The sequence below is a fragment of the Natrix helvetica genome (genome assembly GCF_964273705.1).
Source record: "Natrix helvetica genome assembly, chromosome: 5".
NCBI lineage: Eukaryota > Metazoa > Chordata > Lepidosauria > Squamata > Natricidae > Natrix > Natrix helvetica.
In genome coordinates, this window is record NC_138551.1 from 62,652,719 (window position 1) to 62,679,832 (window position 27,114).

The window sequence follows — 27,114 nt, forward strand, 5'->3', positions numbered from 1 at the left end:
GCCTTGGGAATGAATGGAGGCGGAGGCGCTGGCTCTGGGCGCAGCGCGGCGGCACTCGGGCGGGAGGGGGGAAGGCGGCTCTCCAGAAGAGCGGCTCCGGGGCCAGGCGGCGGCGCCGCTTCTTCTTCCCATCGCCCCCCTGGCTCTGCCAGGGTACGTGGGATTCCCGGGGAAGCTGTGAAGCTACCGCCCGCCGCCCCGCTCCAGCCTCCCCCCCCCAACCACCCCGCCTGATCCTGCCCGCTCGTCTTGGATTATTAAACCATGCGGGATCTAGCTATCGAGATCGGGATTCGAGTCCTGCTCTTCGGCGTCTTCTTGTAAGTGTTGGAAGCAACTTTGCTCTGTCTTTCTCCTTTTTATTTTTTTTCTTTTCCTGTTGGCCGCCAAGCTCGAGGTGCCCACGGCCCACCTGTGCGCGCGCTTTCTGGATCAGTTGCAGGACCCCCCCCCCCCCCCCGATTTGGCTTGCAAAGCTGGAGAAGAGGGCGAGTTGGAGCCAGGAACAAAATTGAGCAAAGCAGCGGCCCTGGAGTGGGGGGGGGGGGTTTGGGAGAGTGTTACCCGAAGAAACCCCACCTGTGCACCGGGTTAGATGTTAGGTGTGTTTTAAGATGAGGCGGAAGCTTTGAAAGGGAGGCGTTCAAAACCTCAGAAGTTATCCTCTTGAACCCCTTCGCCTCCGCTTTCCTCCCTATCGGATTGGTGATGGCCGTGTTCAGGGCATTCTGCACATGATCAGAGGAATTCTTGGCGTTTAGAATGTAGCCTTGGCTATCGCTAGAGCCCTGGCATAAGGGAATGCCGCTTAGTGCTGGTGAGCTTTTTCTCCGACCTAAAGCTGTCTGAAGGAGCATCTAAAAGGTTTAGGATTGCAACTGGGCGCAGGTTGCCAAAGTTTGGATAGCAGCGACTCAGCAGAGGGTAATGCAGGTTTTTTTTTTACATCTGGAAAAATGTGGAAGATTTTGCAGAAAGAATCCCTGGAAATGCCCTTCATGTATTTTCTTTTTAAAACATCAAGCTTTCCTGGTAATGCCTATACAAGCAACGGTGGTTTTCCTGTGCAATATTGTGTCTTAAGTTTTTTCTTCCCCCAAACTAGTAATCTCAGGATGCACTGACTACAAAATCCAGCGTCCTAACAGCATTCTGTAACATCTAGAAACGTTTTCGTTTTCCTGGTTAAATGCAGTCCAGAAAAACCATTCTGCATGTCTTTCCAAAACAAACCTCATGCCTGGGGTTGCAGAGTTGGTGTTGTCCCCTGTGAGTGGCATCCTTGCCCTTGCTGTACCCAAGGCAAGCCCAAGCATTTGATTGCCTGGGGTGAAACATAGGGTTCCTATGTTATAATACATAGGATGTTGAAATGCTTCCAATTTCCCCTCCCTTCCAGGTAGTGAACTTATTTTAACACTGGTCTATGGACAGAGCTTTCCACTGCCTTCTCTTAATGGATAAAGCGAAGCAGTTGGCCACCTGGCACACTGCCATTCCTCAGCATCTGCTGTCTAAGCCTGATGCGTCCCTCAGCTCTGTGTCTCCTTCAGGGTTTCGATGCCTTCTCCTCTTGTCACAGATTCTGGGAGGTTACTGCAGAATGCCATGCGTTGCACTGTCAAGCTCAGTGTGTATGGACTTTCCCTGCACTTCAGAAGAGGAGCTACATACATCTGGGATTGCTTCTGGGAGTCCCGACTCTTTCAAAGTTCACAAGTGGGGAGAAGGGAAAGTGAGGAAGTAGGAAGGCTGATTCACAGAATGACCTCAAGGAAATCTGAATTTAGGAGTGGAAGTGATACTGCAGGGGGACTTGGCATATCGGCTTCTTTCTCTCCTTGGCTGTGCCATGATTCCCTTGAATGGTTTCTCCTGCCTTTTTCTGGAAACTGACAAAGGGGAGGAGGGGAAAAATGGCTGGGGGTGATGAAAGGGGAGAGGGGGGGGAACATTGTCCTTCTGCTGCATACAGTCTCCCTGTACCGCTGCTGCTTTTTAATTGGCTGCAAGTCTTCATGTTAAGAATTATGTTTGTATAACTGTAAAAGAACTTGTATTTATGGGAGGTAATTTCTTCCTGGTGTTTGGCTTCTATAAATGCATGCATTCTGTTTCTTCAAAATAGTGGGAAACTGTTGCTGAGGCTTTTCCCCATTTCCTTTCCTTTTCCCATTTCCTCTTTTTCTATTTTTTCCCTTCCTCATCCCTCCCCTCTTTTCCCCTCAACAATTCAAGCCTGTAAAATGGAAGGTCTAGTGATGCTTGCTTTCTCTTTCTTCCTGAATATGTTGCATAACATAACACAGCTGGTTACTTTTTTGATGAATGGACAGTCTTCATTTCACCCACAGAAGAAAAAAGTCATATGCTTGGAGTTAAAAATGATATGGCTAAATATTTTAAGATGTCTCTCTCCTCTTTTTCCCTTCCCCCCACTTTTTTTTTTCTGTATGGGACAAACAGTCTTTTTCTAGGTCAGCCATTCACACTTTCCAGAGACTTGGAAACCAATAGCCATGCTTGTAGAAATGTTGGGGTCTAGTACTTCCATAGATGGGGAGGGTTTTAGTTTGGGTGCAGACTATTGTAGACCAAGGTTTAGTAGTTATTCCCTATGGAGAACATACCTGACATGGATATGCAATGCAGAAAGTGTGATCATATTTGGGATTTTTCTTTCAGCTGAGATCTGCAGTGTGAGGCTGGAAGGACATGTATTCATAAAAGAAAATTAAAATTACATGATTATCTTTGTACAGCCCACAATAGATGGTTATCTTAAAAGTACTTAAAAGAAATGTCATTGGGTTTATGGATGTATTTTGCATGATCTTACTCCAATAATTCCAAGTGATTCTTCACCCTAATATTTATTAGTGTCTTAATCTCAGCCTTTGTTTCCTAAAAGTGCCGATAATAACTTCACATATTTCTTAGTAACATTTTGGACAAGATTAGCTCATGTTAACTTTTGTACTAAGCATTTATACTTTCCCAGTGCCTATTTGTTATTTCTATTCTTTTCATGGATAAAATTTCTTTCCTTGAACACATGTTGAAGCTGATGCTATTTTGTAGCTGAATCAGACCTGAGATGAGAGAGGATAAAGGTCATTAGCTTTCCTTTGGTAGGATTTTACGTTCCTTGAAAATTGATCAAAAAAAAAAATCTCTTAATGCCTTGAAAATAACACCAACATGAATAGAATTGCAGAAGTCTGACAAGAATTCACTGCCCTTCTAACATTATGAAGATAAGATGGCCACTTAAGGGAACAAATCACATAAAATAGCAGTAAGCTGTTGGAAGACAGAACTGGAATGTTTTTTGTGGTCTTTGTTTATCCACTGAGCTATCTTTTAATCCCCAGATGAGTGGAAGACACAGTCCCAGCTCTAGCTTTGAAAGATTTTCAATTGGGTTGATTTCTATATATGCTATTTGTAACTCATGTTATTTTATTGTTGTCTCAGGCTGCACTATATGTTGTGTGAGTCTCAAACTAGAGAATCACCAGTCAGTGCATCCAGGATTATGTCTTAACCTGGCTGTATGAGAAATGCCCCATCAAAGTACCCACTGCAGAGAACATTTCACACAACTTTATTTTAGATTAAATGACGAAAATAAAGCAAAAACATTCGCCGAATATGTACTTTGGATGTTCATTTTCCCAGACTGCTCTTGTTAATATAAGCCTTTATTCATTAGAACTTACATTGCTGCTGTGGTTATGATGTCAGTCCAGTGTGGTCTATTTGTTTGCCATATTTATTTTGCAGATAGTTATTGGCCCTGGATATTGAGGAGTTCACTAATGGAAAAGATCTACATGATTTTCCCACGGAAAAGTCACCGTACTCCGTTTAGGCAATCTGCCTGCAATCAGCTCTCAGTTCCTGACAAAATATATTTTGACAGAACTTTCCACAAGATGAATGAAGCCTCTAAAAGTACTACAACTTGCTGCTACATGCTTGGTTTCATGTGCCCAGGGAATCAGAAGTAACACTTCAAATGATGCCTGGAATGTGGGAAGCAATATGCGGAACAGTGAGGCCTTTCGGATAGCCATATCCCATGCAAAAATATAGTTTTACAATAATTGTTTACAGTAGTACCTTGAATTTAACCAAAAAGAAACCAGCCACCAGTATAGTTCAAATAGAGAGGCATAGAATGTCTAAATATTGACTTTACACCAGTGACTTAATGCTTAGCATTTGCCAATGATTCAGCCTCTACATATTTCAGTAACTGCAGTTTCTGGATGCAGACGGTGGCGAAATGCTTCATGGTAGTTAGGGCAGTCATAGTTGATGAAGCAGCTGGATTTGAAAAATGGCACCCCTTGCAACAGAGATGATCTCTTAAGATCAAGGCGTTTTCGTACATGAGAAATACAGAATGATCCAAAAGTAAGTTTCACACTTAATTCTGAATCTAATCATTTGCGCTAATGGGTAAAAATTAAGTTTTGCTTAAAGCTGCCAAAAAGCAATCTAAAATTCTCCCTTTTAAAAAGAAGTCTATAAAATTGGTACAATGGAAAGAGAAATGAACCCACCAACAGCAAAGGGAGCAAGTTGGAATCCCACAGACTCATGAACATAGCAAAAGAAGTCTTCATTCACTCAAGATAGGATACTTCAGGTTCATATCTCATATGCTGAGGAGTTTAGGAGAATCAATAAGGTTGCGCATTCACCAGGTTTATGCCACTGAACATGTTATTCAGATAGACCACCAAAATTACTTTATGGGGGGGGGGTTGTCGGAGAAAGACTGGCTGAACCAGGAGGAGGAGTCAAGTGGGGAATTAGTCTGGAATCCTTACGTAGGCACAAAAATGCAAAATGTGCCCTTTCTCCCCTTGAATATTGTTGAACTTTGTCTGACTCAGGTGCAAATTGCCAGTCTAGGAAGATTTCTGTGAAATAGGCATGAGCCTAAGTAATTAATTGAACTCTTTATGTGTGGATCTGGTGGCATGCACCTGATTGGTGGCCAGAAACTAGGTGCTGTTCCAGATATATTTCTGAGTTTTCAGTTCACATAATAGAGAATAGAAAACATTTATTTATTTACTTACTAAATGGATTTATAGAGCCGTCCATCCCATATAACAAATTCTGAATGGCTAATGCAATAAAAACTTAATGCAATTTAGGGTACTGCAAAGAAAACACGTAAAAATTAAATATAATGGCATACTAAGAATAAACCAGTCAAAACCAAATACATTCAAGTCATGGGCTTGACTCTGATGTTTGAAAGAAAAGACAGACCTATGCTTTACAAATGGCCAGCAAGATTGGTATAATCTAATCTTTGGAGGAATATTATTCTAGGAGACAAAAGATTGAAACCGAAAAACCATGCTTTCTGGTCCTACCAATTGACATTGTTGGATGTGCCCTTTCTGCCAGATGTGGTGGGTTGAGTAGAGACAGTTGGAGAGGGTTGATCTCTCACATAACCTGACCCCGTGCTATGAAGGGCTTTTTAGGTAAACATCATCACTTTGAATTATCCTGGGAAGCCTACTAGAACCAGTGCATTTCACAAAGCCAAGGTGTAACATGGGTGTAATGAGCCATAGCCATAGTTGCTTGCCCCACAGTATTTCTTAAGCTGGAAGGGAAGATGGTGTTTATTTTTGATATAAATCTCAATATAAAATAAATTGGTCTGCTATGCAGTAGGAAAGCTTAATAGAAAGTTATCCTTAATAGAAAGTTATTCTATGGCTTTTGGATCTGCATTGATAGCTATGTATCTTAATTGTCTAACTGAAGATACTTGTTGATTGGCTTTGGATGGCTGTAAGTTAATTCTTCAATGAGCCTTGTAGTTGGTAGGTTATATTGCTCTTATATGGTTGGCTGCAAATTGGAGAAGCATCTGGGAGATGCAGTTCAGTCAATGAAAGTGAGACTGCAAGTTTTGTATCTGCTTGGGAAAAAACAGGCTTTGGGAAGGTTACCTGCAAACAGATATATTTGCTTTTTAGTAAACTTGTGTGTCAGGACTGCCATGCTGCTGCGCCAGCCATGCTTCACAAGATGCCAATCTGCCATATGCAACAGGCGGGAGGAAGCTGCAGGATGGGATAAAGAGGGAGATAGCATAAGGGGAATGTGCCTACCCATTGTGCTGTCCCATGAGAGCCGCCAGCCGATTCAAGGTCACGCCATGGAATGCAACACTGTCCAGCCCACCAAGCCAGGGACTGTTACCAAAACAATTTGTTTGAATGTAATTGGATAGTAGAGATAATCAAAGGGAAAGGGAAAAGTTGGATGTGAAAGTTTAAATCTGGCTTTGTAACCACTTCTCTTTAGTAAAATATACTTTTGCTAATCCTGGCATTGAGAAGTCTTTCTTTTCTAACTGACCAAGTTTGGGACAGCTGACACTGAACCTTGTAGATAAAAATCTGGCTTTTATTAAATCAACTTAAATCATCCATTATTATTATTGCCCACCGAAGCTTCCCTCCAGCATTTGGCTGGGAATTTGTAGTACACTTGATCTTATGGGCAGGGACAAATTCCATGACATGGGAGTTCTGTTGATTAGAAGACAGGAAATTTTTCCCAATGGAAAAAAAGTCAGATATAGTAATTGGGAGATATTGCACATAAAACATGACATTTTTCTATCTTGTAGTTGCTTGTTCAATTATATTAAATGTTATAGACAATTTAAATTAAAACTCCATATATCTCTACTATTTTGCCATAATAAAGAAACAGAGTTTTAATAGCTTTCCCTTAATCCAGGGGTGTCAACTCTATTGTGTCATGTGATGTATCATGACATATGGTGCCCATGGGCTGGATCCATCATGTGCAGGCCATATCCACCCCGGCTCCGCAAAGGCAAAAACGTTATGATACGTGTTGTGGCCCAGCAGTGGCTGGCTGAGCTGTTGGTGGACTCTGACAGCTCAGACCATTGTGGGACTGCTCTTAAGGATGAGGGTGTAAGAGTAAGAGCAGGAACTAGAGAGGCCTTTTGGCCACCAGGTGGCATCTGAGTCAGGAAGCAGTGAAGAGGAACAGAGGGAGGTTGTCCCTGATGTGCATGTGCGTAGAGCTGAGAGGAGAAAGGAAGTGCTGTGGAGAAGAAGTCATAGAAGGAAGTAGGGACAGCTGGCTAAGGTTGTGGCCCCTCCCAAAGAGTTTATATGTGGAGCGACGGGAGGGGAATCTTTGCAGGAAACAACAGTCCATTTTACTAGCCTTTGAGAAAGCATTAAGTAAGTTTAATCTTGGTTTCTTGAAGATAGCATTCTAGGCTCCTAGCCAAGGGGTGGTTTTATCTCTGTAATTAGTCATGGCAGACAGCCAAGCCTGTGTCTGCATATTTATTAGAATCATGGGGCAGAACAGTATGTCACGATACATCACATGACACAATACAGTTCGACACCCGTGCCTTAGTCCTTCATTGATTTGGAACAAAAAGGTGGAACTTTGCATTCTCATGGACTAATTGAAACATTCCTAATAACTCCATCTTGTTCTAGGGATTGCGAGTCCCAACACATTTATTTCCAAGGCTGTGCAGAAAGAAAAATACAATACTGATAAAGTGATAGCGTCCCATCTTATTTACTACTTTAAAAAGCTCATATTGATTTGTATTATTGCTGACGGATTGAATGCAAGCTGCATCAAGCTTCAATGAAAAAGGCATAATGCTTTATAAATGTGTCATATTTCTGTTAGGCCAATTACTGAGTTGATCCATAAAAATCCCCTCCTGTAATTTGGTGAGGCTAATAAAGTGCAAAACAGTGCCAGAATTCATACTTGGGTGCCCCCATTATAGAAACAACACATTGCTAGACAAAGGTTCAGGCTGCATGATTTTAATGACAATTATATAATACACACACCTGGTTATGACCTGATGTGTGAGGCTAAACCAGTCAAACAGACAAAGAACTGTACTTGTTAGTTGTAGTTTCAGGGACACTTACATTGGCAAGTAATACTTTTCTTGTGCTAACTGCAATGGGAAGTACATGACTCATAGATTCAACTTACTGTATGAATTTCTATTGAATTACGAACTGTGAATTTATCTGTGTGAATATGGAAAGGTGTCTGATGAGTTAATATAATGCAGTCCACCTTTTCATACTTGGAAAGACAAATGCTGCATATAGTGGTTGCATTTCATAACTGTGATCTATTGTAAGATGATTGAGGCTAGATAAATGGGACTTGAATTCACATGTAGTGAAAAGGAATTAGTGCTTCACTTTTTCATGTATTGCATGTTTTGTCTGAATTCAACTAATTGATTAATCTTAACTGTACTTTTGTAGAAATAGGCCAATAAGACAACATCAAGTTATGGAGTCTGAAGCTCACTTGACTTAACATAACATGTCTAATATTAATCATAGTTTTTGTTTCAGGCATAATATTAAATTATAGTTAACTGAAGTCATTTAGTTCCCACCTTGCAATTTGAGTGTTGTCTAGATTCATTATTGTTATAATAAACATCAACTTTTATAGCTGACCACACATAAATGCTTGAAGAGCTATAGTAATGCAAATACATTAACTCAATTTAATGAACTAACAAGGGGAGGAATATATGTTAATTTCTGTTAAATTCCAAGAGGATTTTATTCTAACCTAATTTATGGATTTTATGCATTTAAAGTGCAGTTTTACAAAAGTATATTCTATGTATTTTTTACACAGGCATGAAATGACAAAATTGGATTTATACATATGCAGGAACGTACAGTATATAGGCAGGTTTTGTACATTAAATGGAGGGGTTTCTATTAAGGGCCTTCAACTACTAAATTCAGATACTATGAATTACTCCTGGCTGCCTTACTAATGCATATAAATGGTAGGTGAGTTTGCAAATAATAAACAAGCGCCAATAAAGGTAGACCAAACTATGATATCTCTCATTGTCATTTCCTGTGCCTCATTTCTTCCCTTTCTCCTTAAATGTCTGCTAGAAATATGATTGAAGGATTTTAGGGAGTTACCAAAAAGTACTCCAATTGTTTCTGCTTTCGTGTTATGTCATCACTTGTGGAAGCTCATCCATTAGTTGCAGCCCCGTGTACAGATGCTGGCAAAGAACAATGGCCTGACAGCAAGAAAAAATGCAAAAGACTAAAAGTAATTAGATTAGAAGTGAAAAGATAGGAGCTGAAGGCATAGCTATCAAAAAGTACACAAAAGATGTCCTACAGTGAACATTCCAGGAATAATAGGAGTCAGCATCATAGCTATAAATCACTTTTAGGAATTAGTTCCAGCCAATACATTCTCAGTGGGAATCCCAAGCAGCATCTATTCTTAATTGTTTTCACCACTCTTTTGATTTTTAAAGGAGTAAATCACTTGCTGTTGTGTTGAATTGCTGTTGTGGCCATCTCATAGCAAAATTGCAAATTGCATTTCATATGAGCCTGTGAATTTCTAGGATGTCTTCATCTCATTTGCTTGCAGATAAAAAAAGACAAGTGACTAAGAAATACATTTCTATGATAATTCTGTTTCTTCCACATTTTCTTTTTTAAGTATTATCATGTATCAGCTGCTTGAAAAGAAAAGTAGCAACAACAATGAACTAGTCCCCCAACCACAATTTTAATTACTTTTTCAAGATTGCAGATATTGGAAGATCTTCTCAACATGATGGGATTATATCTGACTTTCAGAGATCTTTAGGAGAGCAGAACCATATCTATCAAATGGCAGCAATAGTCATCTGGGTTAGCATATAGTACAGTAGTAAAGAAAAATATTATGTTTTTTGAAGGTCATAGATAAGTGATGTGTTTTAGATCTTTTAAGTAAGACCTGCTATATCCTCAGATGTATTGTTCTGTTGTCAAAGGCAATATGTAACATAATGGATATGATACTCCTTTTTATATGTGTTCTTATGTATGTATGTGTGTATGTGTGCAAAGGTAAAGGTTCCCCTCGCACATACAGTATGTGCTAGTCGTTCCTGACTTTAGGGGGCAGTGCTCATCTCTGTTTTAATGCGAAGAGCCAGCGCTGTCTGAAGACATCTCCATGGTCATGTGGCTGGCATGACTAAATGCCCGAAGGTGCACGGAACGCTGATACCTTCCCACCAAAGGTGGTCCCTATTTTTTCTATTTGCATTTTTTACATGCTTTCAAACTGCTAGGTTGTTGGGAGCTGCGACAAGTAATGGGAGCTCACTCCGTTACGTGGCACTAGGGATTTGAACCTCCGAACTGCTGACCTTTCTGATCGACAAGCTCAGCATCTTAGCCACTGAGTCACTGCATCCCTGTGTGTGTGTGTGTGTGTGTGTGTGTGTGTGTGGTCTTGTTGTATTCAGGTCTTTTCTCTTGTAAGATTGAGATTGTCTTGGCAATGTTTCAGCGACGTCTCACTTGCCATCCTCAGGCTGGTGTTTTTGGCTTAAAGAGTGGCCGGAGCCTGAGGATGGCGAGTAAGACCTCGCCGAAACGTTGCCAAGACAATCTCAATCTTACATGGGAAAAGAGCCGAATACAACAAGATCAGCATACCTACACCCGTGAAAATCTACCAAAACATATACATAGTAAAGAAATATATGTATGTGTGTATGTGTGTGTGTGTGCGTGTGTGCGCACACACACGCACACACACACATATTTTATATATTTTATGGTATTTTATTCATTTGTTTCCACTACAATTTTATTCTGGGTTTTTTGTTACAAATCCTGCATTATTCATTTTTACAAAACACAAACAAAAACAGGCAACTATTAGCTACGTCTTTGAAGCAGTGTTTATGTTTCAGTTGCCAAATGAGTTGGCTTCTCTGTGTGGGATATAATGGTGAGATATCTTGTTAGTTTGTTGTTGGTAAAAGCCCTGTCTATTCCTGTGAATCATTAGCTATGGTGATAAACATCAACATAGCTATTATGCAACATAAAATATTATTTCCCAACTGTAATTATCATATGATATAATGTAACATGTAGCATAATGTAATGCAATATGATATATGTGATACAATCACATAATTTAATATAATATGACATGATACAATATATATATATATATATATATATATATATATATATATATATATATATGTGTGTGTGTGTGTGTGTGTGTGTGTGTGTGTGTGTGTGTGTTGTATTTGTGCTGATAAATAAATAAAGGACATACTTTATTTGGGCATACCAGGGGTTGTAACACATATACACATACACATACACATACACATACACATATTATATTATATTATATTATATTAAATTATATTAAATTATATTTATTATATTTATTATATTGTATCATGTCATATTATATTAAATTATATATATATAATTTTCGTAGATTTTCACGGGTGTAGGTATGCTGGTTTTGTTGTATTCGGGTCTTTTCCCGTGTAAGGTTGAGATTGTCTTTGCAACGTTTCGGCCATCTTCAAGCTTGGGCTTAAAATGGGAACGGAGCTGCCGTCTTTCTGTAAGTCTTGGTGGGAGGGGATGGGGTGCTGGCTTTGTTTCAGTAAGAGGAATGATTGGTTGTGTGGTTGTATCATGATTGGTAGATTGGTGCTGATTGGTGCAGGCTGTGTGTGCATTGTTGTTTTGTATTGTAACGGCTTGGGTGGTGGGTGGTGTTCGTTTGTTGGCTAGGGCTGGTTTCCAGATGTTTGGTAGGCGGGAGGTATCATCACGTTTATTCATGTTGTGGGGGTGTTTCTCTATTTCGATGGCTTCCATAATTATTCTCTTGTGGAGGTGTTCTGTTTTGGAGATTAACCTGGCTCCTTCAAAGTTGATTTCATGTCCTGTAACTTTAAGGTGCTGGAAAAGGGAGGAAGTTTTTTCTTTTTTTCTTACTGCGTTCTTGTGTTCTGTGATGCGTGCATTTATCCTCCTGTTTGTTTCTGCTATGTATATTGCCGGGCAACAAAATCCATCTAGAAAACCAAGGAGTCTACGAAATACCATGCAAAATCTGCCCGGCAATAATATAAGAAATAATAAGAAAAAAAGAAAAAAACTTCCTCCCTTTTCCAGCACCTTAAGGCTACAGGACATGAAATCAACTTTGAAGGAGCCAGGTTAATCTCCAAAACAGAACACCTCCACAAAAGAATAATTATGGAAGCCATCGAAATAGAGAAATATCCCCACAACATGAATAAACGTGGTGATACCAAACATCTGGAAACCAGCCCTAGCCAACAAATGAACACCACCCACCACCCAAGCCGTTACAATACAAAACAACAATGCACACACAGCCTGCACCAATCAGCACCAATCTACCAATCATGATACAACCACACAATCAATCATTCCACTTACTGAAACAAAGCCAGCACCCCATCCCCTCCCACCAAGACTTACAGAAAGACGGCAGCTCCGTTCCCATTTTAAGCCCAAGCTTGAAGATGGCAGGTGAGATCCTGCTGAAACGTTGCAAAGACAATCTCAACCTTATACGGGAAAAGACCCGAATACAACAAAACCAGCACACACATATATATGTATGTATGTATGTATGTATGTATGTATGTATGTATGTATGTATGTATGTATGTATGTATGTATGTATATAATGTAAGTACAGAATATAAAAACTATTTGTTTTCTGCATTCATGGTTCACAGATATATTTTATTACAATTATTGAATTAAATGTAATTAATCAAGTTGCTAAATTGTTAATAAACCATTACATTATTTTTCTTGAATATGGGAAATATTACATTTATTACAATTACAATATTACAATTTCCCATGTTCAATACGTTCTAGGGGTGGATATGCATCTATAATGGAGAATTTTATTTTTGTTAGAATACTGGTATAAGAAGAAAAAAAAACGGATTCTTGAGCTATCTAATATATCACATCTTTGCTGATTTTAAAGATTTGGAATGATTGCCATTTTTTTCTAAAACACTTCCAGCTTCTGACATTTTAGCCACACAGTATAGGAGACCTTTATTAAATGTTCTCAATGTATTGCATGATGAATGGGGTGACTTTGGGCCAACACACCTTGCCAACACACCTGTAAGAAAGACAGTTGAACTGTCAGTTGGCCCCAGATCTCCATGCCCTAGTTGTTAGGCACCATTGTCCCTTGTGTGTGCCTTCACAACAGAGACCTTCAATGGTTTCTTTTACCATTTCAGTGAAGGCTCATGAGCTGCTCCCACCAGATCAAGGTCCTTCTACCAGCAGAAGTATCTCGGTCTTTGATATGGTGGGTTGTTGTAGTAGTAGGGAAAATAAGAGGAACAAGTATTAGGTATGTTTGCTGCCTGGAGTTACTTATAAAGTAGTAGAGGAGAGATTTAAAAAATATAATAAATAAATAATAAGATGTAGGTAGAAAAATGAACTCTTTCATAAACATCTCTGATGCAAATTGAACCATCATTGCACATCCCTTTGTGTGGGACTAATTGTCTCTTTCATACTGTAGAACCTTGGTCACATTTTCTCTTTACAACTCAAATTTATTTTTCACCAGTGGGCTATTTTGTAGGAAGATGTACTTTAACTTCTCTGGTTTGCACAATCAAAGACAGGAGCTGTCCAGGATGATAGTGCTGATGCCAAATTATTTGAAGAGAAAAACCAGGGCCTTGATATAAAGTTCCTCAATGCCTTGCCCCCTTTAGAGATGTTGGGATAACAATTCACATAATTACTGTCCCAACACAATTCAAGTTTGCCCTGAGCCAGGATGGCCTTTAGTCTTTGACTTCCTCTCCCAATATATAAATAACCCAAAGGCCAAAACATTGAACTTTTACTAGCTTTCCAAAGCATGTGTTTATGAGAACAGGTGAATATTTTTTTCTGAGCATAACTAAGCACTATAGAAGAATCATTGATATTGATAAATTATCAATTACGTAAATTATCAATTACTGCATAAAGATCACCTTTACTGAATCTGGTGTTTATATTTATTTATTTTCCAATGATAGTAACTTATTTTTTAGATTTTTATCTTTCCCTTTTTATATGCAATTCAAGGCAGCGAACATACCTAATATTCATTCCTCCTTCTACTTTCCTACAACAACAACCTGTGAAATGAGTTGGACTGAAATAGAGAGAGAGATGGACTAGTTCAGGGGTTGGCAATCTTAAGCACTCAAAGAGCCATTTGGACCCGTTTCCCACAGAAAAGAAAACACCAGGAGCTACAAAACCCTTCCCATGCCTGACTATTTCCTGAGCAGCCTAGTATATGTAGTTGAAGTAAGCATTCTGTTTTCTTCTGAAACTTTTCTTTTCTTGGATTTCACCATGTTTGGCCTACCTGGGGTTGAAAAGCTCAAGAAATCATATTCCAGCGGGTGTCACACATTGGGGGGTGTAACACATATTTTGAGCAACAGGGAGCTGCAGCAGAGGGATAAAAGATCCACATGTAGCTCCAGAGCTGCAGATTGCTGACCCCTAGACTAGTCCAAAGTCACCCAGCTGTCTAAGGAGATGCTAGAATTCATAGCCACCTGGTTTTAGGCTAGCACCTTAACCAATACACCAAACTAGCTCTTAACAACAAACTTAAAATGCACATGGTATTTTCTAGCATTACCAATGAAAATCCCTCATTCAACTCTTGCTTTTCTTCCATGTATGTGTGTGGAATATATTTCTGAAAGGAAAAAGGATGAAAAAGATGGTAGAAATGTCAAGATTTAACATCTGGGTCCATGTCAAATTCTGTGAATGAGTCAAGCGAGTAAAAGTTTCATATCAATATGGCTTTGAACATATAATGTTGTAGTTTCAATTTGTATGTAAATGTCATGTGCAAGCAATCAGATCCACGTTTGTAGAGTTCAAGTTAAGTAATTGATTGTATTCTGCCTGTAACACAGGATCTCCTCAGACTATTTGCCTTCCTGTGGGAACAGCTAAATAAAGACAATGGAAGCACACCAGTGGCTAAACAAAGCAAAGCGAAATTGTATTTAATTTTTCCCCCTCGATCCCGACAGGTGGCATCTGATTCTTCCAATTAAAAGTGGGATTTAAAGTTTCTTCTTGTCCCTTAGGGAAATATTTCCTTTCGTTCTCATGCTGTACTTTTTTTTTAGAGAAAATAGTGGCTTTCCGTTGGTTCATCTTGGATGCTAAGAGTAAAAGAGAGATAACAAAAGTACAAGAACAATGTTCCCTCCATATGATGAAAATAACTGCTGGAAGACCTACAGTCACTGGTTAGTACATTGGGTGAAGGTTGCAGATGGGGCAATCTCTGCCTCCAGAGTTGGCAGAATAGTAAAGGAGGTGAACAGTAGCACTAGCTTCAAGCCCACTTGCATTGAGATAATGTTGAAGTCTCCTCAAAACCTTCACTTCTCTCAAAGGCAATCATCCCCTAGCAGTCTAAAAGACACCCAGGATTCTTCCCACTCTCCAATAATGACAATAAGTTCTGGGAGAGAGAGATCCTTATTTATTATGGGATAGTCTGAGACAGATATTTCAAATCTTTAAAATGTTATGTTGATACGAGCTACTGCTATCTTGTCTGGATCTTCGTGTTGATTAAAGTGGCATTTGCTAATAGTTAAAGTTATTTCATATGATTGATTAGAATTAAAATAAAGACTTTTTCAGAGCTGTTGTACTATAGCTTGAGATTGTCCCTGACTGTGAAATGATTTGTAGTAGAAATGTCTTTAGAGATAATTGGATTGTTCCTTAGAAGCAATACCTTGCTAACATCTGTTGTATTTATCTAGGAAGTGTTATGGCTGTAATTTGTTGTGATATTATTATTTATTATTGTAACTGTTATTGAATATTTTTCAATTAAACGTTTTATGCCTTGTGTAAGTGAAGAATTATTTTTTCCATCTTTCTGCAATCTAAACGTATTCACTGTGGGTGGCATGTTATATACATACATTGAGGATTATAATTATTCTTACTTTTATAATTCTAATGGTGCAAAAATCTTTCCTTTCATCTGCTTTGGTTCAGATATAAAAAGAATCTCCTTTCACCCCAACATGTAACAGTGCCTCATCTGATTTAAATGTAATATTAGTGCTTTATCATGGGTCTTCCAATAATTTCACAATATAGTTCTTCTAAATATAGATAAAATTACATATAAGTAACTTTGCTGCTCCTAAATTCTTTGAATGGAAATTTAGTTTGACCTACTTCATTCCTTGTTGCTGAGGCTAGTTCTGTTTGCCTTTTAAAATCAACATATTTCCTGCCAATATATTGTTATTTGTATCCTAAACATTTATATCCTCTGAATAGGTCATCAGCAGTGGTAGTCATCTTCATATTGTTGTCATCATTTGGTATTACTGGCGCTTTTTCTTATCCATCCTTAGTAACCATCAAACGGTATTGATATGACAAGACTAGGTAATTAATTGTAATGATTTGGCAAATAACATCTGTGCCTTTTTTCTTCAAGATAAATAAAACTGTATGAGCTTCGTGGCAGTTTTTTTGGCACTGCCACCAGAGTGTTTGTTTTTATATTATCCCTCTTGAGATATTTAGTAACAGAATAGAAGCATATATGGTGAACCTGTAAAAATATGGCTTGAGACCTGAAAAAAGTTTTTCATTTAGTAGCTCCCCTTCTCTATTCAACCCCATGCATTGAAATGTATAAACTGCAGAATACAATAACAGCTTTGTCAGAAATTGTTCTCTTCCTGTCCTATCAAAAATGCTATATATGCAATGAAAGATGCAACTCTGGAAATGAAAAATGTTTCAGTGGAAGTAGATCTATAGACAGAAATAAATATACAGTACTGACAAGGAAAACACAAGGGAAAGATAATAAGGCAAGATCAGGAAAGAAGACACTCATCATCAGAAAATATTTCTACGCTTTCTGGATATCAGTTGTTTTGGTGTTTTTTTTAAAAAAAATACTTGATGTATATCCAATGACAATCTCTAAATATTCTATATTCACAAATAAGGCCACTGCAAATTTGCTCAGCTATATTATGTTATCTTTGAAGATGAAACCAATTTTCTGGATAATTCTAAGAATTTTAAGATCCTCTTAGATCTTACTAACTGCTTATAAACAGTAAGACTGAAGCTTTGTATCTGCCTTTCCATCAGTGTATTTTAATTAATCACCTTTGGGGCTTTCTATAATTTGAACTAGTAAAAAACATTATGATTTTCATTTAATTCCATTAAGGAGAAAACCAGCTGCTTCGAATTAATCCTTTGAAGACAGAATATAGATTAGACCTTTTCTAATGCTTCTCAGCATTTTCATTCTATTTTGGTAACAAATAAGGATATAGAACAGTTGTTATAAAACAGCATGACTGTATATATGTTTGCTTAGAAATAAGATCATGCTTTAAATGATATTTAATGTACAATTCTGTAATCATAGAGAGTAAGCAATGGGATGTCTAAATAGATGTAGATAATTTGTTGATGTTCTGGTAAGTGTACTTAGGATTACAAGTGTAATCAACGAATGTATGCTAAAGTGTATATCAATAATACAATACAATAGCAGAGTTGGAAGGGACCTTGGAGGTCTTCTAGTCTAACCCCCTGCCTAGGCAGGAAACCCTTTACCATTTCAGACAAATGGCTATCCAGCATCTTCTTAAAAACTTCCAGTGTTGGGGCATTCACAACTTCTGGAGGCAAGCGCTTCCAATGATTTATTGTTCTAACTGTCAGGAAGTTTCTCCTCAGTTCTAGGTTGCTTCTCTCCTTGATTAGTTTCTACCCATTACTTCTTGTTCTGTCCTCAGGTGCCTTGGAGAATAGTTTGACTCCCTCTTCTTTGTGGCAACCCCTGATACAGTATATCACATTACAACGTATGAAATATTATTCATTGGACTAAGGTTTTAGTTGCGTCTCATAGTATGTTAGTTACCTTGTTCCTCTGAAAATAAGACCTCCCTGGATAATAAGCCCAATTGGGCTTTTGAACGCATGTACTAAAATAAGCTCTTCTGCAAAAATAAGCCCTCCATGAAAATATTGCAACACAGCAGCAGCCATGACATGCTCGCCACCTCCTGTACCTCAAAAATAATAAGACCTCCCTGAAAATAAGACCAAGTGCTTATTTTGGGGGGGGGGGGTTCAAAAGAAAATAAGACCCTGTCTTATTTTCGGGGAAACACGGTATTATATTTCTTGAAAAGGGAGATGAAACAGGTTGAGTCTGGAGACTGAATTCTTCCTAATTTTATGATCCCATGGTATTTTTTCTGTAGTCTCCTATCCAAGCACTAATTGGCCCACTCAATTTTTTCAAGGTTGGCCAAGGTTAGTTAGATGCTGCTAATTGCTGTGATAAAATAATTATTCGACTGATTATTCTTTGTGGATGAATCCTCTCATATATTACATGCAAGTGAGAGGAGATTCTGGTATTTGTCCAGCTGCTAATATATAATATGGCATATTTCCTTTCATCTTTATGTTCATAGATCGTGAAACATAGGATTAGATTATGATTTAATGCAAAATTTGAGTCCTTGCAAATAAGAATTCTGGCTACATTTTCTCAAAGATCTTCCTTAAACATTTCCATTTAGTAGGCTTGACAAGAGTCTTCAAGCAATTTCCCCAAAGTCAGTAGGTTGGTAGGATTGGGCCTAGTGAGGTTTGAACTGCCAAATTGCAGTCAGCCAGCAGTCAGCAAAAGCAGCCTACAGTACTGCCCTCTAACCACTGCACCCCCATGGAAGACAATGGAAACAGGAAAATAGAAGTGGGGCAGATTTTTGCAGGAGGTTTAAAGTTCTAAATTTATCATGTCTTGGAATGGATGACCTGTTTGGAATATTAGAAAACTCAGGTTTTTGGAGCTTCTCACTTGCATATAACATACCACAGTGGGATGCTACAGTGAGGAGGCTATGACTTCCAGCTCTAACATTGTATTTTATCAAGGCCATGAATGTAGGTGACTGCATAAAGATGCTTTATTGGGGTGAGTATGGACATGGCTTGTCACCAACTTCCTTTGGGAGTTCTTTTTACTTCCAATCTTATCTACAGCCTTGGGATTTCCCAGTGGTCTCTGATCCAAATAGAAATCTTGTCCAATCTTGCTTAGTTTTTTAATAATCCCTATGTAGGTACTATCACCTGTTAGGACTGCATTTTATTGGAGCAAACTTACTTCTATGCAGGATGGCAGATAAGAGTCAGTACTTCAAAGACTTAGTGGGTGCAGTCCAAGTGTATCCTCTGCCTATTAGGAAGTTATTCAAATACATACCCTGCTGCTCCCTTTCTAGCACTGAAAGGTATTACGTATTGCACTTGTCTTCATTTTTGCAAGATTCTTAAAGCCTATGATTAAAGGGAAAAGGGTCCATTGTTTTCTGCCCCTCCCCCCAGTTGAAGATTTTCTTCGTTCATTTACTCACTTTGTTTACTTTATTCACATCTAAAATAATGATCCTTAGCAGGGCTACTGAGCTTTTCCCATACCACTCTTCAAACATTAGTTAATTAAAAAAGAAGAGAAGCTACTTTGTTAAGCTTTAAGATATCTTTTGGCACAGGCAAAGCAAAAGTTAAATTAAGGTGGAAAGAATTGTTCTAATTTCTGTGTCAGACTTGCTTTTAAGTAATTCATTTGATACCCATTGTCTTTTGTTTGTGTAGAAAAGTAGCTTAATTCACCTTTCAAAATAATTGAGCTTTGTTGAACATCTATTGCTCTAATAAATGTCATCTTCCTACTATACAAAGGTGAATTAAGCTACTTTCTATGAAATTCTGAACTCTGGTACCACAACCGTTTTAAATGTCTTACTGAAATATAATGGTTTTCCTATAGATAAAAGCACTCCTGAAGGTGAATGTCTTGCATCTAGTAAGGTATATTAAATGCACATGTTGGGGTGTGTGCATAAAATTTTCACATATAATATACAGACATGTGTAGATTCACTCTTTTGCTTGACACATGGAGTTTTACTCTAAATGCTTAAAATTCTTGCTTGTGCTTCCAATCAGGCAACGAGACTAGTCTTTAGCTGCTATCGCTTCCGACATCTTTCTGATCTGGTTCTTATTATGGCAAAGGCAGGTCACGATTGTACTACCTGAGTTTCAAGTTGTCTCCGATGATTGAATGTACCTTTGAACAACTCTGCAATATACTAGTTTTCTTTATGGAGCAGCATTCAAGTAAGTAAGCAAATAACTAGAAAAAAAAGGTACAACTGAAACTCAGGGTGACCACTTCAAAGGAAACCACACTTTGCCCTCTGGCAGGTGAGATATAGACAGATATCTTTCACAGTAATCAAGGCTCATTCTACACAAATGCTGCAGAGCATTAAAGGGCCAGTTGTGAGACAGAGGAAGATCAGCGGAATGGAAAGGTTATTTTGAAATGGAAGTGAGCTAGAGGGAAATTTGTTAAATGAAGGCCTGTATCCCCAGAATTGGTAGTATAGTTTTCAAATTATAAGGAGTATCTCTGCTTCATTCTGCTTTGGTCTAGCATCCATCCTGTCCCATTCTTAGTACCACAGTTCAGTAAAAAAATAAACATAAAGTGGAGTAGGATCATAGAAAGTTAATGGGAATGATCCAGTAAAGTGAAGAAACTCAGAAGGCTATAGTGAGAAGGGAACTTGAGAATGATAGTTTAGGCTATAAGAAGGCAGATTGCAAGTGAATAGAGGGGAGAACGATCTTCTTAACAGCAAGAGCAGTTCAACAATGAACTAATTATCGAGACAGATGGTGAGATTTTCTCCACTGGATGTGTTCAAGCATAGTCAGCCATAGTCATAATTGCTTTAAATTAGATTCCTGAACTGAGCAAGGGCTTGGACTAGACACCTTAAATGGTTCTTTCCAATTCTGAAACCTCAAATGAACTGTAAGTGGAGGTGGTGATTGAAACAATCAGAGCGGTTAGCATTACAATGGCCAGGGGAGCAGAGCCAGGATGAGAGAAATAGGAATCAGGGATGGAAGTGGTAGATTAGGAAGATGAAATGCGAAATTTAGAGAAGAGAAAACTATGATCTAAAAGGTGGATTTATCTAAAAGTTCAGAACAGTCTCTAAGAAGAAAACCTAAACAAGCAGCCTGAAAGAAAGGATCAAATTCCACATTGAACAAGGGGCCAGATAAGAAAGTAAGTACAATAGAAAAAAATTGGGAAAATGCCATTTGGAAATCTGATTGTAGGGAAAAGCAAGAAAGAGTTGGGATAAAATTACTGCTACCTCATTTAGTGCATAACTAATTTCTGAATCACTTGAATAACTATGAAGTACTGGAGAATTTTTGTAGCTCGGGGTTGAAATGGGGGGTCCTTGTTACTCTCTGAGTTTATTTGTTTTCTTGCATCATTGCACTAGCAATGATGATGTTACCTAGTTTGGGTAAATTATGTTTATAGAATAAAACCTTAATGTTTTTCAGCAACTAGTTATTCAAGAACAAATCGTATATAAAGAAATAATGTTTGAATTCTTCTGCATTTCCTTTTTCCCACCCTTTTTAGTTAAATTATGTTAAGTTAAATTGATTATGTTTTTCACTAACTCTGTGAACAAACCTGCATTTAGTTGGCATGCTACTCAAAGACCACAAAGAATCAACAGCTCCAGCCATACTTATGCAACTTCTATAAAGTTGCTTACTTTGCCAAAGTATTGTCTTTCCATGGGGCTCTACAATGAGAAGCTTTACTTCATAAGTTAGGGAGGTAATGTTATACTATTCCATTGGAGATCAGATTAACATATTAAGATTGTCTTGTTTTAAATTCATTCTCATAGAACAGAAAGACAGCAATTTCAGAAGGCGTCTCCACATAAGTCTTTGTGTTTCTTCTGTATTGCAACAGCCTGATGCATTCTCTGTGGTTTTCAGTGTTAACATTTAAGCTGTCAATGAAAATTTAAACTTTCGTTAAGTTTCACTGAGAATTGTAGTTCATATGGAATAACAAGATTTTTGTTGTTGTTATAGAAGGAATACAATATATCCCTGTAGTAAGAACATGGATTATGGTTGAGTTCTTTTAGCTGAGCTTATTAAAATTGTTCTGGGATCTTGTTTCTAAGGATGCGTAGACTTGAGAAACTTATGATAATTATTGAAGTTCTGGTTATTGACACTGAGCAAGGTTATTTCCCTTGCTTGTTAAAACCATACCTCTATTCAGGAAGAAAAGCAGGAGAAAAACTATATACTGGTTTAACATACCTTTTAACTAAATAGCCTTCTTTTTAGGGGTCATTGTACTTCCTGAATCTTTTATTTAATGTATAGAAATCAAAGAGCAGCAGCAGCTAGATAGCATAAAAATAAAATTTAACATCTTTGTAGTATCTTCTATTATAGCCTACTTTGTAGCATCTGCTATGGTTTTGCTTTGACCTATTAGCAATAGAATCACAGAATCTGAAATTTGGAAGTGATCATTTAGGCTGTATAATCCAACCTGTATTCATTGTAGAAATCTACATTAAGTCATAAGGCTGTGTAGTTTTCATTTGAGTATAATAAATCAGAGAAGACTACATTTAGTTAATTGATTCCATAGCTACCAGGGACGTGCGGTCAGGGGAGGCAGGGGAGGCAGGGGAGGCAGAGCCTCACCTCTCTTCATGAAATAATAGTATATAATATTATATACTATATATATATATATATATATATATATATATATATATATATATATATATATATATATATATATATATATGTAATATTATAATATTATATACATCCGTCTGGCCGCGCCCGGGAGCTGCAGAGGCAGAAATGTTGTCAGCGCTCCCGGATGACGAAGCCACAAAAGCGACAGTTGCGCGAAAGCGACAGGAGCGTGCGAAATCCAGCAGAGGCAGGAAGGTTCTCGTTGTTCCCCAGTCGCTTTCGTGGCTTCGTCATCCAGGAGCGCTGACAACATTTCTGCCTCCGCAGCTCCCGGGCGTGGCCGGACGGATGTAGCCACAGCAACGGCCAGGCGGTCCGGGCGGATGAAAGAGCGAGTGAGGCAGCCTGATCCTTGGTCGCTCGCCCGCCGGACTGCCTCGGCGCCATTCTGGCTATCTCCGTCGTGCAATATGCAGTCGTGAGGAGCGCGCAAAGTCCAGCAGAGGCAGGAAGGTTCTCGTCGTTCCCCAGTCGCTTTCGAGGACTGCGGAGCACGAGCCAGCGGAGCACGCTCAGGAAGGTGGGGAATGGGATCACGTGTGCTGGAGGCTGAGGCAACCTGAGCCTCCAGCACACGTGGTCCCATTCTCCGCCTTCTTTATGACATCACCAGCTTCACCAGCCATAAACCTCACCGCACGTCACTGATAGCTACCCATGTATATAGTTTACTTCACGCCATCCAACCATACTCATCTAAGGTGGTAATTAGAATATCACAAGATTCTTTGTCAAACATTTTGCAGAAATATAGTTATATCTACAGTAATCTTACAAACTGGATCAAAAATGAGATGATTTGGCAAAAGACATATTGGTCAAATCTATCTTGATATGTGGTGATTGCCACATTTTTTCCTGAATGCTAACAGGTTGGATTCTCGAAAAACAGTTGTTGAAGCTTCCTAGGTTGGCTTTTGGGTTGACTCTACGATATTTTCCTGTTTCCCAATTTTTATGTATTTTTAAGATGAGGAAGGCATCTGATCATCATCTGACATTTCACCAGTACTCCAGGATTCCTCAGAGATAATGCATACAAGTTCAGCCAAACTGTCAGCAAGTGTAAGGATATGTGGGAATAACCTTGGGAGGCAGGAGGAAGAGCAATAGACAGGAGTCAGATAAGCAGCAGCTGAGTATGCAGAAGGCATGGGGATATGGCAATCATCTCAGAAGACACATTCTTAGTTTCTTGGACTGTAGAGGTGTGTTTGTGTGTGTGTCTGTGTCTCTCTCTGTGTGTGTGCATGAGGCAGTGCATTTTCAGGCTTGCAAGATTCTGTTAATGTAACCTTATAATAAAGTTACAGCTAGTATCTCTGGCTGTGCTTCTTGACTGGATTATCTCATAAAGCTAACAGTACGTTCCTTCCTATAATGCAATTTAACTATTCATATACAAACCTATTCAAAGTAAAGGAGAATTTTATGATTTCAACCTTCATTGTTTGCTGTTTTATCCTTTCCTTCACAGTTGCACCAAGAACTGTTTTTGGCATTCTTTGCCAATCCCCACTCAGATTTCTTGATAGCATGTATAACACCCCAATGCTAATGAATGGAACATTATAATATTACTCTACATGACTTGTTTCTCTTCCAGTCTCCTTTATGTGTCCTTTTTGGATTTAGTTCTTAGCTATTTTTTTTCATGGAGCTACATTAACTGACCATATTTCCATCCATGACAAGTTCCTTTCCTCCCCTATATCCTAGTTCACCATTTCCTGATAGAAAAAACAAACTACTCTTGTTGGAAAAGAAAGAACCAAATTAAAATGAGTTGCTGTTTTATTTTTGTTGTCCTACTATTTCCCCATCTTCACTGAGATATTCGTATTGTTCCCTACATTTCTAAAAAGAAAAAGGTGTTTTTTTTGTTCCTAACATATTCCCAGAGTTGTCTTAGAGGGGAGATCGATGGTATATAAATTTAATAAACGAATAAGTAAGTATATTTACTGCATTTCATCCATCTGAGCAGTCGCTTTCCTAATAACATCTCTATCCCTCTTCCTATATGTGATCGGTTTGGATTTTTCACATTCACTTTGCTAGAGAATGAATGCATTTTGGGTCCTTTTTTTTTAAATATAATTTTCCCGAAATGGATTTCTTTGAAGTTTTTCTTTTTATAATTTTGTTTTTTTTAGGAATTACCACTGATTTGAGCCCATGTGGCTCTGGAAATGATTCAGAAGATGTGCCTACATAAATGTAACTGTAACTGCACAACCAAGTTCTCAAGGTATTAAGGATAACATCATAGGAAATCAGTGTTTATTTCAATGGATAGGCCCCACATTTAAATTTAGTGAGTTTCAATTTTATAAAGTTTGACTAATACCACCTTCTTTCTTACTAAAACACATCTTCCAAAATTGAATATACTGTTTTGGAGAATTATTGGGAGAAATTTTCCACCTCATTTTCCATTCAGTTGTGTCAAGATCCTTGTTAAAAGAGGTTTTTATTTTCTTGACTTCAGTTTATATCATAGCATGTTTATCTTCTGTTCAGACAAGAATGACTTTTTGTGTGTGCACTAGATGATTTCCCAAAAGTATAATCTTGGAATTGGCATATATGACGTAAATAAATTGAAAATACAAATTGAAGGGCTTTAGGATTCAGCTATGGATAATATTGAAATCTTCCTCCTTCTATATCAAAGGAAGAATTCCATAAAAATATGGTTTGCAATAGCATACCAACTGTAGTTTGAATTTTATGATTGTGCTATTTTAACAAAAGTGAAATAATGCAAATTTGATAGCAGCAGCAGTTCATTTTTGCTGGAAAGGCTGGTGCAATGTGTTATATATACTCTAATTCAATTGATTGAATCAGTCGGTGAATTATTGTCATTTGAGGAACTGCAGCATTAGTTTTATTTATAAAAAATGCAGAGTGGCCATAACTTAAAATACTTCTTAACATTATATACGCCTCAATGCACCATAATTTTTTATTTGTGGATGAATAGACAGACTCACCACAAAATAATATGCATATAACTGTTATTTATAAGCATTTATTAAATTATGTTATGTTAGACCTTCAAGAATATAGGGAATAGAGCTGTGTAGCCCTTTGGATTCAAAGTAAAAAGAGGCAATGCAGCTCCTGGGGGAAAAAAGAAGTTTGGTTTAACGATGAGATAGATACACACTACACACCCTTCACATTCCTGTACATCTTTTTGCTTTCATATCCAAAGCACAACACAACCCTTAATAGGAGAACAATTTGGGAAACTAGAATATCTGCCCTATCTGTGCCAGATAAAAAACTACATTAACCCCTGTTGAAACAAAATGTATCACAGCTTTGCTTAATCTAAACAAAATCTTATTTTTTATACTTCATTCTTCTTGGAAAATTCTTGTGGTAAATTTCCGGTTTAGTTTGCACCCAACGCACTCCCAATTAATCCTTGCATCCGGATCAGAGCAAGCATGGAAGCCACTCAGCTGGCAAAGGAATTGCTTGCTTTTGTGCATTTAATATCATCAGACATCAAAACAACGTTACTTGGGAAACCAGAGCAAAAACCATGCAATACAAGGAAAAAGAGAGGAACATCTGAGAAGAGGGCTTAATATCAGCAATTTACATTGCCAATATGTCATAAATCAGAAGGGCATGGAATTTTCTAGAGCCACTGGAAAGAATGTTCTAGGTATTTCCTCTTTTCTATTGGGGAGGAAAAGGGACATTTTCTTATAGTCTTAAACTAAGAGTCAAGTGTAAGTGTTCTTTGGACATCCATAGAAGAAATTGGAAAAACATTATTAATATTTATTTGTGTTTTCTTTCTTTATTTAGATTTTTTTCAAACTTTTATCCCCATAGTCTTTTTAATCTTTATCATTTCTGTTGGTTGTTAATGTTGTTTTTTATGTATATGCTTTGTAAAACATAATAAAATTATTTGAAACATTTAATCCATTTATGTACAGTAGCTGGACACTGGGTGACCATTCTCTTATTTATGCTATTAAGGAAACAATTTGGTGGTTAGGAATAATGTATCCAATAATTCTTGAGGTCATGGGGAAAAAAATCTCTAGGTTTGATTGCTGGCTGGCAGAAGGTATTATTAATGGCGTTTTTTTCTTTTATAAGGTATCTTCTCACCACTCTGAAGCTTCCTTAACTGTTCACACTTTTCATTTTGAAAAACAAAACAAAATACTGTATGAAGTAATTCAAGTTCTCCATAGTGAGGGGAGAAGTATCCAGGATGGGTTGACCTTGTCTTCTCTTGATTGGACTGAAATAAGCTCTTTTAGCCACGCCTTGGTCACTAGGCTCCACCCAGTTATCGACTCAGTCCATTAATGGACGACTGTGTTCATCCTGAGATCCTGAAGAAAAAGGAAAATTTTTAAATTGCTGCAAA

At 38.0% G+C, this 27,114-nt stretch overlaps 1 protein-coding gene across 2 annotated transcripts in view; it reads left to right on the top strand.

Annotated features, from left to right (window-relative positions):
- Positions 1-200: 200 nt before the first annotated feature.
- Positions 201-27,114, top strand: part of PLPP4 (phospholipid phosphatase 4) — a 187,523-nt gene continuing 160,609 nt past the window's right edge. For both annotated transcript variants that reach the window (XM_081955958.1, XM_081955959.1), the window contains exon 1: positions 201-320. In XM_081955958.1, coding sequence (XP_081812084.1) covers positions 265-320 — 56 coding nt within the window. In that variant the 5' untranslated portion in view covers positions 201-264. The remainder of the gene's footprint in view (positions 321-27,114) is intronic.